The 20,894-nt window shown below is 38.0% G+C and overlaps 2 protein-coding genes across 8 annotated transcripts in view; both read right to left on the reverse strand.

Annotated features, from left to right (window-relative positions):
- Positions 1-5,149, reverse strand: part of Rapgef6 (Rap guanine nucleotide exchange factor 6) — a 194,136-nt gene extending 188,987 nt beyond the window's left edge. For 4 of the 5 annotated variants that reach the window (XM_074057169.1, XM_074057172.1, XM_074057168.1 and 1 more), the window contains exon 1: positions 4,859-5,148. In XM_074057169.1, the coding sequence (XP_073913270.1) occupies positions 4,859-4,927 (69 nt within the window). In that variant the 5' untranslated portion in view covers positions 4,928-5,148. Of the gene's footprint in view, positions 1-4,858 lie in introns of all 5 variants that reach the window. The other variant, XM_074057176.1, reaches the window with a different exon arrangement.
- Positions 1-20,894, reverse strand: part of Fnip1 (folliculin interacting protein 1) — a 154,885-nt gene that overhangs the window by 34,868 nt on the left and 99,123 nt on the right. The window contains exons 16-19 of one of the 3 annotated variants that reach the window (XM_020170084.2): positions 20,662-20,859; positions 15,191-15,306; positions 12,795-12,848; positions 10,226-11,336 (exon numbers count right to left, since the gene is read on the reverse strand). In XM_020170084.2, the coding sequence (XP_020025673.2) occupies positions 11,294-11,336; positions 12,795-12,848; positions 15,191-15,306; positions 20,662-20,859 (411 nt within the window). In that variant the 3' untranslated portion in view covers positions 10,226-11,293. Of the gene's footprint in view, positions 1-10,225; positions 12,849-15,190; positions 15,307-20,661; positions 20,860-20,894 lie in introns of those variants that run through there. The other 2 variants (XM_074057177.1, XM_020170085.2) reach the window with 2 other exon arrangements.

Below are 20,894 nucleotides of genomic sequence, written 5' to 3' on the forward strand. Positions count from 1 at the left end.
TGTAAGATAGAGTCCAAATCATTGAAATGACCCAAAGCTGCTAGTACATCCAACCTCAGCACTTAACATCCAACACCACATACCACACCCCCTCAAATATCCCAAACACTAGACAAGTATTTTACAACCATTTTCTCATTACCATCCCCTCCCAAAGAAACTTTCAGACATTTTTCCTAATTGCCATCCCACAAAGAATTAATACTAAGGAATAAAATTTTGTTTTACAGGTAAGACTGAGTTTTGGAGGGCCACAAACTACAGCAATAGCTATAACAGTTTCACTCTCCCTAAAAAGCAATTTTTGCACCTTTTGGGGGTAATTCCTCTTGGGAATGCAGGCTCTAGACTCACAGATTGCCTTCTTGTTCTCCAAATTACGTAGCTTGCCACTATCAGTGCTTTTGCTTCTGGTGCTCTCTGCCTGGAATGATCTCCCTTTTGTGTATCATTCAGACATCTACTCATGATATTTAAGTCTGAATTCAATGCCCTTCTCAGTAGCTTTCCTTTCTCCTCCTTTTGTCATTAATAATCTTAACATTTGGGGGCTTGAAGTGTGGCTCAAGCTTTAAAGTAAGCTGTAGAGTACTTGTCTACCAAACCCGAGTGCCACAAAAACAAAAACAAAACAAAAAAACCTTACATTAACATTTTTACGTTATCTTCCAAGTCACTGGTAAGTTGGGACCATGTATAATTTCTCTCTACAGCCTTGTGTGACATATTATTTGTTAAATGAATGGCTGTTATCACTGGGCAAGGTAACTACACATTTCAGTTCATTTAGGAGAGTCCCTCTTTAACTGTTATTTTGGCATAAATATTAATAGCTATTTTTTTAATTCCCAGAAGGGATGTAGATGACAATCTATGTTGCTAATGTAGACCCAGGTAGTGGGAAATAAATTCTAAAAAGGCACAGAATATGCTCAAATCCAAGTATTAGAAACATCACTCTAGCAGCAATATGACAAAAAAATGAACTTGAGCAAAAATTCAAGGGTACATATGATGACGTAAAAACAAAAGAAAACAAAACCAAAAACCTAAATTAAAGTAACAGAACAGGGAGGAAGAGGCAAAGAGAACGACTCAGAAGAAAAAAATCAGTAAGATGTAATGGCCAATTGGATAGAGAGGAAGATGCAGGAGGAATCAAGAGTAAACACACACAAAATTTTAGAAAGAGCAACTGTGTCAGCCATCAATAAAAGATTTAGGAGAGAAAAATAATTAAGACAAATGGCTGAACAACCTTGTGGTTAGATACATGGTGGTTGAAATAGATAAAAGAGGGAGTGATGAACTGCAATATATACTGTTGGAGGTGTCAAGCTATAAAAATTAAATGAAGTTGCTGAATGAGACTGAGCAAGATGTACAAAATCTTGCAAGATGTACAGCAGTTCTAGTAAACAGAAAATATTATCTTTTAACACACTTTATAAAATGTATTTCCAATTTATGGGTTAACATATTTATTAAACATATAGTATGTACAAAGCATGGTATTAAACATAGAGCAAAATAGTCATAAGAGAAATATAAGTTCACTCTGAAGTAAAAAAGAGGGGTTGTAGAGGACAGAATGGTGTTGGATATGGACTTGGTTGAGCAACTGCCTAGTTGAAGGCTCAATTTTACTTGTGGCTTCTTTAAATAATTTTGGCATAAGAACTCAAAATAACTAACAACTTACATCTTTTTTTTTTTTCTTTTTGCAGTACTGAGGTTTGAACTCAGGGCCTCACACTTTCTAGGTAGGCACTCTACCATATCTGGGCCACACCACCAGCCCTTTTCTGTGTTGGGTATTTTTGAGGTAGGGACACAATTTTTGCACAGGCTGGCCTTGAACTGCAATCTCCCAATCTCTGCCTCCCAAGTAGGTAGGATTATAGCTGTGAGCCCAGTTGTATATGTCTTTTTTTTTTTTTTTTTGAGACAGGGTCTTACTACATTGCCCAGGTTAGTCTTAAATTTGTGGGCTCAAGTGATCTTCCTGCCTCAGCCTCTAGTGCGAGGACTACAAGCACATGTGCCCAGCTCTTTTGTTTTTGCAACCCAGGACTTTATACATGCTAGGCAAGCCTATCTGAATAAAGAAATGGTGTATACCTGTCATCCAAGCTGCTTAGGAAGTGGAAGCAAGAGAATCATAAGTTTGAGACTAACTAGAGCAAAGTGAGTGAGACCCTATCTCCCAAACAAAATACAAAGGAAAGGGCTTGAAGCATGGCTCAAGAGGTTCAGTCCTTGCCTACCATGTAAAGGCCTTGGGTTCAATCTCCAGTACTGGGGGAAAAAAAGTTCTCCATGTTATGTCCTATTTTGCATCACCAGCTCTGACTTCGTTTCTTACTACTCACCTTTTTCACCACTCTCTAGTCACTCAGAACTCCTTGCTATTCCTGGAATGCATCAAGACATGCTCTCATCACAGGGCCTTTGCAATGACTATTCCTTCTGCTTGCAAAGCTCTTTCCCCACAAAAACCCATACCTAATTCCATTCTCTTTAGCCAAAAGTTAACTCAAGGGCTGGAGGCTTGGCTCATGTGGAAGATGGAGTTCCTGTCTAGCAAGCACAAGGCCCTGAGTTCAAACCCTTCATACTGGAGGAAAAAAAAGAAAAAGGAAGAAGAAACAAAGTCAATTCAAAATTGGCCTGGTGGAATACACCTGTAAACCCAACACTGGGGGAGCAGGGGCAGAAGGATCATGAGTTTAAGGCCAACATGGGGTATATGGGGAAACCCTGTCTCAAAAACAAAAAAAAAGGGAAAGGGAAGGGGAAGGAAAAGAAAAAGGAAAGGGGAAAAGAGAAGGAAAAAAGAAAAGACAAGACAAGACAGATGATGAGTTATACCAGTAGGCAGAAAGATTTTGGTTACAGGCTGGCATGAGATCTTATCTGAAAAATAACTAAAGCAAAAAAAGGGCTGGGTGTGTAGCTCAAGTGGTACAGCATGAGGCCCGGACTTCAAATCTCAGTACTGCCCTCCTAAAGTAATGTTACATAACTTATTTTTTTATATTTATCATCTGCCTTCTCTCCTCCTTGATCCATTAAAATGTGAGAATCTCTAGAATATGTCTGTTTTGTTCATTAATATTCCTAGTGTTATTACACAAAATATTATCTTCAACAGATAGCAGGCTCTCAATAAATACTGAATTAATATATTTGCAACAGACCCCTAAGAGTCCATTAAGAGTAAGGATCTTCTGAAAACACAAACAAACTTGTGAGAATTTCATGATTATTTATTTAAAAAAAAATCACTATAGGGCTTGTGAAGTGGCTCAAGCTGCAGACTACCTGCCTAGCAAGGGTGAAGTTCTGAGTTCAAACTTCAGTACTGCCAAAAAAAAAGGTCATCACTAGAATTCAGGTTGCCATTTCTTTAGTCATTCATTTGTATGCCCGGACAAATTCTATCATCATTCAAAAGCACTGTCAATGAATCAAGCAGTGAACATGTTATGCTACTAGATGTCAGCACTATTCTGTGAGCTGTAGGCAGTGATTTGGCATTCTCTTGAACAATGCTGCTCTACCAGTAAAACAAGATAAAGTATTTAACACAGTACACTTTAGCAAACATAACAGCATGAACAGTTCAGCTTAAAAATATGCAAACTAAGTAATTCCGTCATTAAAGAGAAGATTTTTCCATTAAATCATGACATTAGCATAAGTAATGTTTAAAAGTAAAACCTACACTATACACTGTAAGTCTTATATACTTTTTAATGGTATAAAAATTATGGGAGAATTCTACAACTATTCACTTAGCTCACATAAACTCCAAGAATTATACAGGAATTAAGATTCATGGGATTCTGGAAAGTGGTAAAATTTTCCTTGTTCCTATCCAAAGATCGGATCTCTAAAACCAAAGTTTGAGTTATCACAGGTTCAGTTATGTCTTGAAGTACTATGTCCCAGAAGGTCAGCTCAAGAGTTTCTGAGACTTACTATTGCAAAAATCTGTAAATCTGAAACGCAGAAGTAACTTACCAAGAATAAGATTAATAATTGAAACTTCATTCTTTAATTTTTGCAACTGTAAACAAAAACCCATTTATTCTGTTGTTTTTATTTGCTTTGTTTATTTTGGTTTGGTTTAGGAAAAGACACACCAATGATTAGAGGAACTTCTCCAAATTAAGAAAACCCTCCCCCAAAACCTAAGTACTGTGTAAGGACACTCAAGGCTAACACGTTTCTGGGTTTTTTGCCTGAAAACTAGCTTTCCGGTCAAGTGAGAACAAAGCTGATGCAATTAGCTGCTAGCCAAAAACAGCAGTTTTTGTATTCCATCACAAAATATTGTAAAACTTCCCAGTGACAGTCTGAAAAAGCACCCTTACACATGCGTCATCCGCCACAGAACTTATGATTTGACTGGATGCAAAGTCTTAAGTGGACTCTTCCAGGCGATTGTACAGTATTTGAGGAACACAGCACACATTGGTAAGTTGTTTTTAAACCGCACGGCTGGTATACTTCACAATCTCGTCTCTTAACCTACTTGAACTTCGGGACAAACGCCTTCCTCCCCAACCCACATTTTACCCAAAACAGAAAACACTATTTGGTAACGGTGGTTTCGCATCAGAGACACAAGGAAGTCCCCGGCCAGGACGGGCGAGCGAGGGAGACCGCAACGCCGGCAGGAAAGGCGGTCACACCTGCCCGAGACGGTGGCCGCGTCAGGGCCGGGGACGCAGAGGGCAAACACCCGGCAGCAGGTGCGAGGCTCCAGGAAGAGGCCGTCGCGTAGGTCTCGGACCAACAGGGGGACTCTGTCCATCGGGCAGGGGATGCGCAACAGGTCCACCAACCTTACCTCGGGGGTCCGTTCTGGCGGCTTCTTCTTCAGCGCCTGCCTAGCGCCAGGGTCCACGGGTGAGTTCATGGCCGCCGCCCCCGTGCTCGCCAGTCTGCCCTTAGCACTCCACCAGACAGTCCATTCACCCCACGTAGGGAGGTGTGCCCTCCCTCTAGGGAGGCAACTCAGAACTGTCGCGGGGTCCAAACTCAAGCAAACAACGCTTCGCAACGCCCGCCTTGGGCCTCAGCCCACGCGCGACTGGCCAGAGAGAAGCCCGCGCGGGGGCGGGAGAGGGGTGAATGCGCATGTGCAACACGCGCGCACACTAAGGAGCGCCTCAGGGTGACGTAGTCACTGGGGCGGTGCAATTAGGTCTTTTCCAGCCCTCTTTCGCGAGATTTAAAAACACGTCGCGAGTTCCGCCCCAGTGTTGTGGCTTCCTCCCCTCCAGCTTCCGGTGTAGGGGCCGGAAACGCACTAAGAGGGCCTGACCAAAAATAGCTTGCTGGGGCGGAACTGCGGGGAAGGCATTGTAGATGGAAAGAACTGTACCCAAATCCGGAAGCGAATCCGAGCACCTCCTCTGCAGCTCTGACGCCGCATCTTAGCGGACGTGCGGAAGTTCAGGCCGCCATTCGGCAAACCAGGAAGTCCACGCCTAGCTTTCCCTGCTTCTTTCCGTAAAACGAAATGTCTTATAGAAGCTGTCATCTTCCCCCTACCCCCAAAGTGTGTGTTCTGTTCAAAACAGACGTTTTTGAGACCACAGTAGTGAAAGCAAATGCTCTGCGGCATTGCACTGAGGAAGGGTGGGCGGCCGCGGTACCGCTGGTTTGCAAAGCCTGGTCTGAGGGGCTTCACCTAACGAGCCCCAGGGCAGCCCTCCTTCCACTGCCACCCCTCAGGCAGCGGGGCTTGGGGTTGCCTGCACTCAAGAGTCGGTGCTTTTGCATTGCTTTCTACATCCCAGCCTGTTTCCTGTCAGCCTATTTCGACTTATGTAATAGTCCTTTGATAAAAACCTACTCTTCAGAGTAGCCAAGCAGCTGCCAAAGGCTGTTCCAACCATAACCATCACTAGCAATTCCAACATCCATCGTTTTGGAACAGCCCATTACTATACAGGTGGACTTAACTAGTCACTCCATTCCTATCACCAACCTTTACACTTTTAATCTCTTTGAGAGCTGTGACCACATCTAAGTACATCTTGTATTTTTCTCAGTAATTAGCATAGTTAACTAAAAGTGATTCATGATTATGACATGCTTTTCAAATATTGACTGATTCACTAATTTTTTTAATGACACGGTAAGGAATAAAATTATATTTTAGAATAATAAAAGGAAAAGGAGAGTTCAGGCTACAGTATTTTAGAGTAATGACAGCTGATGTCAGTAAGCACTGTATTTTCTGTTGGTCGTGGGGCTTGCCCAAACTTACAACAGCCTCTATTAGCAACATCTCTCAAGTTTTGGGCAAAAACCTCACCGGAGAAGTTGTGGATCAGTCACTACAGAAATAAAAGCAATTGTGGAAAAGTTGCAAGGTATTGCAGGCAACCTATTTCCTCATCATTTTTGCGTATAGACAAAGGTCCCTTCTATTTTTCAAAGATTAAGTTCCGCCTATCAATATTTTCAAGGAGAGAAAAGAAATTAAACCATGATTATCATGAACTTGACTTCAGGGACAGACCTGAATTTATCTTTGACTGAAGGAGGGCCCTAAGCTAAAATCCGATTTATCCTCTTCCACTTCAACTTTTTTTTTTTTTTCCTCTTAAGTCATCCCTACCCCCAAACAATCACTTTGGAACTCTAGGAAGGACAGGATCAATGAGTAAACATCTTGTGACAAAAGCCAAAACTGCTCTTCAGATAAACAGTCCCATCTTATGACTGGATGCTACTTAAACATCTTGGGATAATGACACCCAAACACCGTGGGATAATGATAAACTGGAGTACATCTTTGACCAGAACCACCTAATTATACATACCTCTTGTCCCTGCCCCCAACTATTCCCCTACTTAAACCTAAAATTTATGTCAATACCCAGAAGACAATACTGGGGTCACAGAATCCCCTTGTATTCCTTTTCCTTTCTCTGCTGTTCACCAGTGCTCATCTCTAATTGCCATATAGGCACAGGTGGCCATCCTAGTTCTGGAGGGACTCCTGGAGCTGGGGCTTCTTGTCCTGAAACTCCAGTTTCAACTTTGGTGAGCCAGCAAGGAGGAAACACCTTATGTTAGTCACTCGAAGCAAGTCAACCCCTGACAGAGGGGAAAGATGGAATAGTACCACGTTGCTGGAATCACCTTTATTTGAATAGAGACTTTTTCTTATCTTTCCACATTGGCCAGCATCGACTGTTTTGTTTTTTTTTCCCTTAACCACTATTTGGTGAAACAGAGAACCAAGTGAACTTAGAGGACTTTGGGAGTAGGATTCCTGATAAGTCCTTCCCAGTAGATCCTGTTTTCTAGTCATTTGAATAAGCTATTTGTCTTGACAAGAAAAATTTAAATTATTTGGTCCTCATATTCCTCTGTCATTTGAGCTCCTTTAGGCTGTTATGGACTTTGGGTCATTTGTTTTTGTCAGGAAAACCTGAAATTCTCCAGAACCAAATGGTAAAGGAGAGATGCAAGGTAAGGGAATCAGGGTGCCTGGGAGGTATCTATTGTAATTTGTGTAACCATGGGAAATTCTGAGTATGACTATCAGTGAGCTCCTTAAGGAGAATTTTAGGTGACTGGCCTAATTACAACTATAAACCTGTACCTAAGAAAAAGGTGATGTGTTATTGTGACACCAAATGGCTTAAGTATGCTCTAGATGCAAAGAAGTGGCCCCCAACCTGGTCACTGAATTTCCATATTAACTTACACTTGGAATTGTTTTGTCAAAAATCAGGAAGTTGGGATGAGATACCATAGGTCAATCTTTTATGGTTTTGCATAATCAAGATTCCTGTAGGGAAGGAACCAAACTCATGGTGCAAAGATTCCCACAAATCAATACTAAAATGCATGCAGGATGACGAGGAAGAGGCTGAAAGGGAGGAACGAATGTTGCTAACCACTTTGAACCCTGCAGCTCCCCCCTTGCAATAGATCCTCCCTTTTTGTGCACTTCCACCAGCAACTCTTCCTACAGAACCATCAGGAGAGACACCATGCTCCCTTCCCCGTGTGTTGGTCAGTCTGAAGTGGTGTCTCCCTTTACAACCATGAAGGTGTCAACTGGCAAGGATGTCCACCCTAGCAGGGCAAGGCAATTCCCACTGAGATGGTATTCAGCAGGTGCTGGAATTACAGGTGCATGCCACCATGCCTAGGATATAGTAATTAATAGTTTTCAAAAGGTTTAGCAAGCCCAAGGACCTGGATTGGATGGGGAAACTTGCCCAAAAAATAAAAACTATCTAGATGTTCCTAATATGCAACTGCTTGAGAACCATTAAGGTACTCTCAGGTTCTGGACTAGTTTGACCCATTTTTAACTCCAGCACCTATATAACAGTGAAGAAGGATATTGACTTGTGAGTGCTGAACTGAATGTGTCCCAAAGAGTGGTACCACAAGTTTTCTTCACACCTTCCTTGTATTTACATATCTCAACAGTTTTGTTCTCAAGACAATTTAGGAAAGTAATCAATAATATGAATTTCAACCCTGAGGTTAATACAAAGATATGTCTTTGTGAAGTCACTTGAAAGAAAGTTCAAACCTCTTCAATTTAATACTCTCCCTATAGTAAAAAATACAGGTTTATCTGCTCAACACACAGAGCTGTCTGTAATCTGATGAATAGCTCAGTTCAGGTTCATATGTTTACTTTAAGGACTATCTCTTTTAGAAGATGGTAAAGGGACCTATTTCCTGGGAAGGAGTATTCTGACCTAAGCATCTACTTTAAGACCAAATTTTCCACCAAAGTTCTCCTAGCAAATAATAGGTGGAAATTTCACATATTCTTTAAAATTCTCTTTTGGACTGCTTGCTTGTGGTTCCTTTTTTTTTTTAAGGGAATTTTAAAATCTTAAATGTAGAGTAGATATGGCTAATCCCAGTCAGCTTTACAGAGCAGTGACAAGAAGCACTATACCCCTCACTCCTTTTCCATCTGCCTAACCCTTCCCTCCACACAGCCACAATTTCTCAGCCTCCATTCCATCTTCAGCTCAGGTTTTGTCTTACTTGCTACCCCCACCCCTGCCTTCCACATTGGCAAAGACAGACAGATGAAGAAATCCCTGATAGCTACGTCTGTCACCACAACTAGTTGGGAAATCACTGCGGTCTGGGAGACAACAGACACTACAGAGGAAAGAGTATATGACTTCAGGAAACCATGCTTAATTCTTTGTACCTCAATTTCTCATTAGCAAAATCTATCTTCTATGCTTATCAGAAATATCGCAAGATTTCTCTAAGTTTATATGTGTGAGTGAACAGCTCTAAAATAACTGATGGTTGCTTCCCAAATATCTTATACTTCTTCTTTGCTTTAAAACAGTACTCTTCTTCTTTGGCTAAATGTAAAAGGATACATTAATATGATATGAAAAATGAGTTCTCCAACAAGTGCCTGGTCTGGTGCTGCCTCAGGCGTAACTGACCAAGTAAACCTAGCCTGAGGAAGGCAGCTCCCCAACAGACCTACTAAGGGTGAATTAGTGCTGTAGAGCAGGCACCAAAGATTGATAGAAAAGCTGACTTCCACACAATCTAGATAAAGACAGTGCAAATCAGCTGGCAAATCTGGGTTAAACCCAAAGCAGTAGGCCATTTTTTTCTGTTGTTTCACTGTGAAGTCTATTGTAATTTGTTTTGGATACAATGTTTTTAAACACCTTTATATGGTTTCCTCTAAATTTTAGTTAGCTTGGGTTCAGTTTGCATTTAAAGAAATTTTCATTTTTGTCCTTGTGAGGCACAGAGTCAGGTGTAAGACTATACCAGTGCATTTTTTACTATGTTTTTATTTATAAGGATTTATTTAAAAAATTTTTCCAACAATATATGGGAACCTCTGGAGAAAATCTGGCCTGATAATAGTAGAGTCAAAAAGTTATTAAGCCTTTGGGATATGTTAGCACTGAGTTAAATTCTTTTTTTTAATTAGTATATATTTGTGTACAGGGGAGATTCACTGTGACAGTTCCAAATAGGCTTATATTGTACATTGATTAGACCACTCTCATCCTCTCCCTCCCTGGGCCAATCAATCTCATTAAGGAGATCCTACCAATATGAACAGGTACATGCCCAGAAGTGTCAAAGTTGGGGCAAGAAACCAGGTAGTCTGACATCAGAGTCCATAATGTTACACAGACATTATTATCATATGAAAGAAAGACTAAATTACTCATCAAGTTGACACGTGTGTTTATTGCACAAATTTCCCCAAGAACTGGGAGGTTATTATAATACAGGTGTACATTTGAGAAATGTATTGAGAAACAAGGAACAACTATTTACATTTTACATATCTACCATCTAAATAACTTAAGAGAAAGCAGAACATTACCATAAGACATCTACCAGAAGTAGACATTACATAAAGTCTGATTTTTTAGTGATCATTCTCAGTATATGCCAATTGCAACAAAATGAAATCTGTGCTAGAATGTTTATTGCACTTAGTATTTTCAAACTCAAAATTAAGACAGGTTAATAAATGCCAGGATACTTAAAATCAAACCAACTAGTTTGTATGTATTGAAAATTTTAATTTTATAATATAAAACATCCCTTTTCTCATTTCCTGTTGCAATAAACAGGTGTTTTTGCTATGTAACACATATTTGTCTGTACCATAAGAAACTGAAAAAATTATTTTGAACAGGCAAAAACTTTTCACATTCATCATAATGACCACACTTTAAAGAAGTAGCAGCTCATTCCTTGGGCTGTGTGTAAGAAAAGAATGATTATGATGAAGGTACTAAAAAATTACACAAGTTTTAGCAATTATAAAACTTGGAAATCCTGTAAGGATTAAGAAAGTATAGGACTTTTCTTTCCCAGCAAAGCTTAGTTTTAAAGAACAGTAGCATGAACCACTCACTTGTTGAAGACTAGAATTACTAAATGATAATTAGACATTTCAAATAGACAGGACTGAGAATAGAATAAGACAACATCTGGAAACACACATTATCTACCTGCTACATACTATACCAAACCCCAATTAAAAAGTAACATACAATGGCCCATTTAAGAACTTTCCTGGATTCCAAATTATGCCAAAGAAATCTCACTGAATTCCCAAAATAAACAACAGAAGAATTCTGTTCATGAATGGAATAAGAAAATTAAGCCAAAGAAAAAATATCCATAAACACTCTGGCAGCAAGCCATCCATGGAGACTCTGGTACTAACTGGGACCAGCTATTAGGATGCAAGCCAAAGTGCAGGCACACTTATTTTAGGTCTTCATTCCATTGAAATAACAATTTCTTCTTTTAGTTGGAATTCTCTTGAATAAACATAAAGAACAAGGCAAAATGTGACCCAATGCTATAAATTCAAAGTTTCAAAGACTAAACAAACTGTAACTATTAAAAATTTAAAATCAAGAGCAGATGTGTGCTATAGTATTCAGTAACTGAATAAGCCAGTTTTTCTTTTTTTAAGCCAATTATGATGAAAATAGAAAATGAAAGCAGAAACAAACTTTTTTCTAGCATTAGATGTGCATTAGACCAGATAAGCAAAGAATAAACTATAATGCAGTATTCAAGTAAACTGAGGTAGTAGAACATACTGAAAACGTTATCTACCCACCTTTCTATTTACATTACTTACAAGAGTTTGGTTCCTTATTAGCCTTTCTTACAAGTAACATTCTACAGTATGTACAAAAACAATAATTACCCAAAAGTGGAAATCTTTGAGAAAAAAAATCAGCTTTTGCAAGGGAAGAGCTCTTAAGAGAAATGAGAATAATTCTATTAGTGTAAATTGACTCTTATTAAGCAGAAACAAATATTCTGCTCATATGGGTACAGAAAGGGCTGATACTGAAAACAAGGGCCTTGGCTACCTGAGAACTTTTAAAGAAAATAGTATTTTTGCCAATGCTTTGGTGCAATTTTTAATCCTAATTTTTATTTATTAAACTAGTGAATATGTAAATGTTAATATTTATAAGAATTAGGTCATACTTATAAATGGTATAAAGTAGTATTCTTGTTTTGGGAATCTATATTCCTCAATCTTAAAAAAGATTGGCTTCACATATATTTTTGATTATGTGAAACGGAAAAATTGAAATATTACATACAATTAATACTAGTTGAAAATATTTTTTAAAAAGGCATGTTTCTCAATCTTGTATTTCTACCTTTTATTTTTTTAAAAAATAGATACATATGTACATTTGGGTGGATAACACAAGACATTTTCCCTCACTATTCTGAGTTTGCTTTAATTAATGGGCTGTTTAGTTTGAGAAATAACCAGAAATTAGTTGTTTTGAATTGCAGAATAATCAAGGTTTTATAGATTTCTGTAACTTAAAGAATTAAAAATTTATGTAATGACCATATGAGTCATTAAATCAAGAAACATCTGTTGATAATCCTAAGTTGTGACAACACTGTAGTTATCACATGAAATTCTTTGATACTCATTTTATAGAAATTTCTAAGTTACACTTTGGCTTTTTCAAATGCTTCCTCTAAAAATTATTTACAGTGCTTTAGTTTCACTTGGTTAAAAACCTTCCACCAAGCAAAAGTCCAGTTAAAAAGAAAAAGCCATCCAATCTACACAGAATATGCAATGCAGTGCCGGATACCCTGGAGATGGAATCATTCAGATGGACTCCTAACAGAAAAGAAACACACATGCGTGCTGGGCCTGCTTTGTTGTTCTCTAACTTTCCAACAAAGTTAACCTGTAGGCATGTTAAAGAAGGATCTGAGCAACATACGGAGAGTGAGTGCTTGCCACAGCAGCCAGAAGAGGAAGATCACTGGATTCAATCCTGAAATAGAGAAAACTCAGTTCAGGCTTTCTGTATCTAGAACATGAATCCTACGAGCAATGACCACTACCTGTAAAGTCACCATATGTTAGCATTTAAGGACTTACCCAGGCCAAAAAGAAAAGGGTAAGAGAGTTAAAGATAACAAGGGTTGGAAGTTTTTCAGCAACTGAAACCTATAAACAATGAGGTAGACTGTTTATGTAGGAGTTGGAAGTTGGGGGAAGGATGGTAATTTTCATTTTATGCCAAAATACATTGTGTTTGGTTCAATGTACATTATTATTATCTGGTGGTACTAAGGTTTGCTAGGTAGGCACTCACTCCAGCCCAATGCACATTATTTTTATTTATTTATTTATTTATTTTGCTTAACAGATGCATTTAATTGATAATAAAGATTTGCTTATGGTATTCTTTCTTTTTTTTTTCTTTTATTATTCATATGTGCATACAAGGCTTGGTTCATTTCTCCCCCCTGCCCCCAGCCCCTCCCTTACCACCCACTCCTCCCCCTCCCTCTCCCCCCCACCCCCTCAATACCCAGCAGAAACTATTTTGCCCTTATTTCTAATTTTGTTGAAGAGAGAGTATAAGCAATAATAGGAAGGAACAAGGGTTTTTGCTGGTTGAGATAAGGATAGCTATACAGGGCATTGACTCACATTGATTTCCTGTGCGTGGGTGTTACCTTCTAGGTTCTTTTTGATCTCACCTTTTCTCTAGTTCCTGGTCCCCTTTTCCTATTGGCCTCAGTTGCTTTAAGGTATCTGCTTTAGTTTCTCTGCGTTGAGGGCAACAAATGCTAGCTAATTTTTTAGGTGTCTTACCTATCCTCACCCCTTCCTTGTGTGCTCTCGCTTTTATCATGCCAATGCACATTATTTTTAAAACTAGTTTAAAAAATAAAGTTTAAAAAACTAGTTTTAAGAAATAAAGGCATTAATCACATGCACACAGAAACACACAGCCCTACTTTACTCTCCAGAAAAATATGATTATATCCTTGAGAACCAGTTTCTAAATGCCTCATCAGGACATGAACAACGTGTGGTCTCGTGGAACATAAATAGGATATGGAATCAGAAAGACATGGAGTCATCAAAATCCCTACTCAGTCCTACTAATATGTGACAATTGGCCATGTTAATTTATAGAATAGTCTATTTCCAACCTGGATGCTATTACCTATACACTGCCAGTGACTCAAGCATGTAATCCTAACTATTCAGAAGGCAGAGATTAGGAGGATAGTAATTCAAGGCCAGCCCGGGCAAACAGTTCGAAAGGGCTGGTAGAATGGCTCACAAGGTAGAGTGCCTGCCTAGCAAATATGAGGCTCTGAGTTCAAACTCCAGTACTGCAAAAAAAAAAAAAAAGAATTAAGAAGGGGATGGACACGTAGCTTAGTGCTACAGAATGTGCTTACTATGTGCAAGACCCTGGGTTTGATCCCCAGAATAAAAAAAAAAAGGAATTAAGGAGTAACACTAATAAAATAACAATTCAATTTAGTTTGTGACATACATGAGGCTTTAATTTGGCTTATGACACATACTCTGGTCAAAATGATCTTGACTCATTTTCAGTAAAGCTAAATTTATGCAAAATGTCTACCTTGATTTAATTCCTTCAACTAGAATTTCAAGAAATGATTCATACACATACACAAACAAGTGATAACAGAATATAAGAAAAGTGATTGTAGAACATAATGAAATAGGGCTGTACCATGCTCTTACCAACTTCCTATTCCTTTTTTCAGTTAGCACTTTAGAGAACTGTCTTCTTTCAAGGAATAACCATAGACAGACACAGAATATAGATAACAGCAAGGGGTAGTGATATGTAGATAAAAATCTACCACCCACAAGTGCTGCTATGTCAATCAACTCTTATTTGAAAGGCAGGGCAGATGCTTAGAATAATGAGCAAAACATCTGATAAAATAAAGCATGAGTACTTACTTTTTTGAAGATAAAAATCTAGATTTTTCTTTTGTTTTGGTTTTTCGCAGTTCTAGAGTTTGAATTGAAAGCCTTACACTTGGTAGGCAGGCACTCTCATCAGTTGAGCCACACCCTCAGTCCTAAATTTAGATTTTAACTCATTCTGAGTATATTCTCAGCATACTATATATGTGTAATGGTGCAAAGGACAATGCCTTTTAGATATAGCAGAAAATCTGCTTTTGTATAATAGAGAGCAACCTAAATGATAACAGTGTCCATTTTTAATAGGAAAGGACACATCAAAGAAAAAAAGGGCAATTCTGAGGAACATTCCTTACCTAAATACAAAGCAATGGGAAAGCAAAGTCAGAAAAGAAACCATAAACGTACCCAAGAACCACTCCCAGCTCTTTGACGTGAACACGCATCTGCCCTCTCAGGTACTCAGACAGCATTTTACTCTTGAAGTACAGTTCCTGTAACCGGTCTTCTAGATGCATTACACACTACGGTTAGGGAAGAAACAAAAAACAGATCAGAAAACTAGTTCCAGTTGTTTGAGTAATGGCAATTTTCAAAGCATCATGTTTCTGTCAATTGTATTTAGTTATTTTAATCCTAATTAAAATTTGGAGCACATTAGTTATATAGTTTTAGCTAAAAAGGAGTGTAGATCTATTTCTGGCTCATGTAAAAGATTAGTTTCTACAGTACTTTTAATTGTTGTATACATAACATAAAATTTAACATTTTAAACATTTGTAAATGTACAATTCACTGGTATTAAGTACATTCAAAGTATGCAACCATCACCAATATTCATTTTAGGGACTTTTAAAAAATGTTTTTATTACAGATTTGATAAAACTTTTTTTTTTTTGGCAGTACTGGAGTTTTGAACTCGGGGCCTGTGCTTGTTAGACAGGTGCAATATTCTTGAGTGGTGCCCCCAGCCCAAATATAACATTCTAATAAACTGATTTATTACAAATGTATTTACACAGGAAAGACTGTACTCTCCAATAAAGAATAAAAAACAGGTTACAATAGTTTACAGAGAATGCTCTGTAGTCTTTGCTGGAATATTAAAAATTAAAACACCTTCATTTTGTTTGCAACTAATTTGCTCACTTTTTCTACAGTGGATGGTTTTTTCTATTAATGCTACATATACTTAAGAAAAAAACCATGAGTTGTAGATATTAACAACACTAAATTCTTGAAGACAGTATTCCTTTCCAGTGAAAATCAGCTATTAAAAGTTGCTAATAAAAACCTGTTTTTTTGTTGGAAAACATGAGTGAATGGATTCCTTGGCTCATTTATTGTTTTATAATGTATGCTTTATCCACAATGCTTGCTTAGGCTTAAAATGGCTTTAGAAGATAATGTTAACTCTAGAAAATATTTACTGTATTGACAATTTTAAAGTACATTATTTAGTGGCATTAAGATCATTTATAAGCCGGGCACTGGTGGTTAACGTCTGTAATCTTAGCTACTCAGGAAGCAGAGATCAGGGAGGACACAAGTTCAAAGCAAGCCTAAGCGAATAGTTTGCGAGACCCAATCTCCAAAATGCAAAAAGGGCTGATGGAGTGGCTCAGGTGGTAGAGTGCTTGCAAGTAAATGTGAGGCCCAGAGTCCAGCATTGCCCAAAAGAAAAAAAATTACAATGTTGCAAAACCATTATTATCCTCTACTTCCAGAATTTTTTCTCATCCCAAAAATGAAAACTCTGTATCCATTAAGCAACTCCTCATTCCACAGTAACTACTAATCTATTTTCTAAGTATGGATTTGTTGGGTACCTCATATAAATAGGATTACATAATATTTGTTCTTTTATATATGACTTATTTCACTTAGCATAATGTTTTGGAAGTTCAACCATGTTGTAGCATGTTATTTTCATTGCCTCGTGTGGCTGAATAAATATTGTATTGCATATATCATACCACATTTTGTTTATTTATTCATTTACTAATGAAAACTTGGGTTATTTCTAACTTTTGGCCATTGCAAATAATACTTCTATGAACATTAGGGTGCTTTCAATTCTTTTAAGTATAGAAATATATTATATATACACATATATAATAGAAATATAGAAATATATTTAAGTTTTTGAGAAACTGTTAAACTGTTTCCCAAATCACTTGAAACCGTTTCACATTCTCATCAACAATGCACAAGGGGCTGGATGCCAGTGGTGGCTCACAGCTGTAATCTTAGCTCCTTGGGAGGCTGAGATCAGGAGGACTGAAGTTTGAGGCCCGCCTGGGGACAAGACCCCATCTCCAAAATAACCAGAGTAAAATGGACTGGAGGTGTAAGTCAAGCACCTGAGTACAAAATCCAGTCCCACAAAAAACCAAAACAACAACAAAAAAATGCACAGGGGTTCTAATTTCTCCACCTCCTGGCAAATACTATTTGGTTTTGAGTTGACTCATAGCCCTCGTAAAAGCATCCTTATCATAGCCACTCATCACAATGAGTGCCAAATGGCATCTCATCATGGTTTTATTTGTATTTCTCTAATGGTTGAAAATATTTTCAAGCACTTATTGTCCATGTGTATATTTTCTTTGACCCAATGTTCAAGTCCTTTGCCCGTTTTAAATTCAACTGTTTGCTTTTAATTCTTTTGGTAGTACTGGAATTTGAAGTCAGAGCCTCACACTTGCTAAGCAAGCATTCTGTCACTTAAGGTACACCTTCAGCTCTTTTTGTCTTAGTTACTTTTAAATTTTATTTATTTATGAATTCATTCATTCAGGCAGTACTGGTGTTTTGAACTAAGGGCCTCCTGCTTGCTAGGCATGCACTCTACCACTTGAGTCATGCCCCCAGTTCTAGTTATTTTTTAGATGGGGTCTCCATCTAAAAAATAACTAGAACAGCTCAAGCTGCCTGAACCACAGTCCTCTTACCTATGGCCTTGCGCATTGCTGGGATCCACAGGCATACCACCAAGCCTGGTTTATTGATCGATATGGTATCTCGCTAACTTTTTGCTTGGGCTGGTTGTGAATCATGATCCTCCCCATCTCTGCTTCTCAAGTAGCTAGAATTACAGGTGTGAACAATCGTGTCTGGCTGAACTGTTTGGTTTTTGTTGCTTAACAACAAAAAAGAGTGGGAGTTCTTTACATACAATTGTGCAAACTTCAGAGTGTCTTCATACAAACCTAGACCTTATAGGTCAATCAATGGATGTGGCCTCTTGATGTAATTAACATTAACATATTTTTTAATAGGGAGTACACTTTCATGATAAAAGCATAGAAAATACATAAAACCATCAACATAGTCATTTATAATTATTTTCAAGTATCATATACTGTATATAATTATACGTGGTATACTTTTATAAAACTGGAAGTGCAATAGGTTTATTTACACCAGAATTACTACAAACTTGTGAGTAATACATTGCATTCATTACTAGACAATAGGAATTTTTCAGCTCCATTGTAATGTTATGGAACCTCCATCATATGTGCAGTCCATCATTGACTAAAATGTCAAATGCAGGTTAGAATTACTCTGAATATTAATGCCTTTTCAGATGTATGATTTACAAATAATTTCTTCCATTGTCTTTCCTCTATATTGACAGCTATTTATAAAAAAGGTTTTCATCTTGAGGAAAATCAATTCATCATTTTTGCGGGGGTGGTGGTGCAGTACTAGGGGTTTAATTCAGGGTCACATGCTTGGAAGGCAGGTGCTCTACCACTTGAGTCACTCCACCAGCCCTTTTTGGTGTTGAGTTTTTCAAGATAGGGTCTCAAGAAATATTTTCTGAGGCTGACTTCAAATTATGATCCTTCTGATCTCTGCCTCCAGGGTAGTGAGGTTTACAAGTGTGAACCACCTGCACCCGACTACTTTCTACTTTTTTTTTCTCCTGTGGTTGGTAGTATATTTAAGAAACTACTTTGTCATTCATATTTTATATCATAAAAGAACATCCTTTTTGTTTTCTCATAAAGAGTTTTATAGTTTAGCTCTTATGTCGAAGTCTGATCCATTTTGAGTTCATTTTCATATCTGGTATAAAGTAAGGGTTCAACTTCATTCTTTTCCATGTGGTCGTCAACTTTTCCCATCTTTGTTGAAAAGACACCTTTCATAACTCCCTATTAAATGGTTTTGGCACCTCCTATGTGTGGGTCTATTTTGGGGCCCTCCAACTCTGTTTGATTGGTCTATATGCTGGTCCTTATGCCAGCACCACAATATTTTTTGATTACTTAGAGTGCTTTGTAGTTAAATTTTGACATCAAGCATGAGTCCTCTGACTTTGTTGGGGTTTTTGTTTGTTTGGAGACAGGGTCTCTTGTTTGTAGTCCAAGCTGGCCTCAAACTCAGGATCTTCCTTGCCTCAGCCTTCTGAGTGCTGGGATTACAAAAGTACACCACCGTGCCTGGCTATTCTGTTTCTTTGGGGGTCCAATGAGATTCTAACTGTGTTAAGATAGATTTTTCTATTTCTAAAAAAAAGTCATTGGCATGTTAATAGGGTTGCATACAATTTGTAGATCACTTTGGGTAGTAATGACATCTTATTTTAAGTCTTTCAATTCATGGACATAGATGTGTTTCCATTTACTTATATCTTTCTTCAACTTCTTTCAGCAATGATTTGCAGTTTTCAGTTTACCAGTCCTTTCCCTTCTTGTTTAAATTTATTCCTAAGAAATTTATGTTTGTTCATGCTATTCTAAGTGGAACTGTTTTCTTAATTTCCTCTTTAGTTTGTTCATGGCTAGTATATAGGAATACAACTTACTTTTCATGTCTTGCACCCTGCAAATCTACTTAATTTGTATATTTGCTCTATTTGTGTGTGCGTGTGTGTATGTGTGTGGTACCTGTGTTTTCAACCATATATGATATCATCTGCAAATAGGTAATTTTCTATATTCCTTTTCAATTTTGAAGTATTTTTGTTTCTTTTTCTTGTATAACTGCTTTGGCCAGGACATCCAGTACCATGTAGAACAGAAGTGGAGATAGTCGGTATCCTCGTCTTGTTTCTGATGCAGGGGAGATTTTAGTCTTTTACCATTGAATACAATTTTAGCTTATGGGTTTGTCATAGATGGCCTTTATCAAGTTGATCCACAGAGCTTTTTAACTATGCTATTTTATAGTTCTCTTAACAAGAGAAAGAAAGAACCTGGAAAATTGGAAATGGTGTCTTTAGTAAGAGGCTGTCAGTAAGAAGGATCATTCAAAGTCCTGATATGACAGTGAGGGTCATAACAGCAAATGCACTGGCATTCTACACGAAGCTTGGGGATGTTACATGACCATACTGCACATTGGCAAAAGTTCTGGATGCTGAAATCAGAGTCTATAGACTTAGGTACATATGCTTCAGTCTTAGCTCAAGTGGACATGTCAAATACTACAGACTGAATGGCTTCAATGACAGATTTATGTTTTGCACTTCTGGAAGCAAGAAGTCCAAAATCTGAGTGCAAGCACTGCTGGGTTCTGAGGGGTAGGCAGCTGCATTCTTGCTATGTCCTCATAGAATGGAAAGAGAACAATCTCCCTCCCTCCCATTTCTCTCTTCTCCCCTTCCCTCCCCTCCCTCTTTCATCTGACTACTAATCCCATCATGCTGGCCTACCCTACTCTAACCTTAATTACCTTCCAAAAATTCCAGCTCCAAATGTCTTCACAACAGGGGTTGGGAGACAAAGATGACAAACATTCAGTCTATAACACATTCTTTCAGAAAAACAATGATAAAGCTAGTAACAGTATTTAAGGAACATACCAAGGACAGTTTAAATACACATTAGAATACTCAAAGTAATTCAAGCCATAGACATACTTACAAAATTTGGAGACAAGTTATGCTTATAAAGCTGAAGAGTGGAATGAAGCAGGTTAGAAACGAGACTAGAAACCAACACTTCCTTTCCCAATTTATTATCCGTCACTCGTCTCTGGCTGCTGGCCACTTGAACAGTCCATTTATCCATATCAGCTATAATACAAACAGCTTCTGCTATTGGTTCATCCAACACTGGATGCTACAAAGATAAGAATTCAACATTGGTAAGTAAAT

This window comes from Castor canadensis, chromosome 16 (assembly GCF_047511655.1).
Source record: "Castor canadensis chromosome 16, mCasCan1.hap1v2, whole genome shotgun sequence".
Classification (NCBI taxonomy): domain Eukaryota; kingdom Metazoa; phylum Chordata; class Mammalia; order Rodentia; family Castoridae; genus Castor; species Castor canadensis.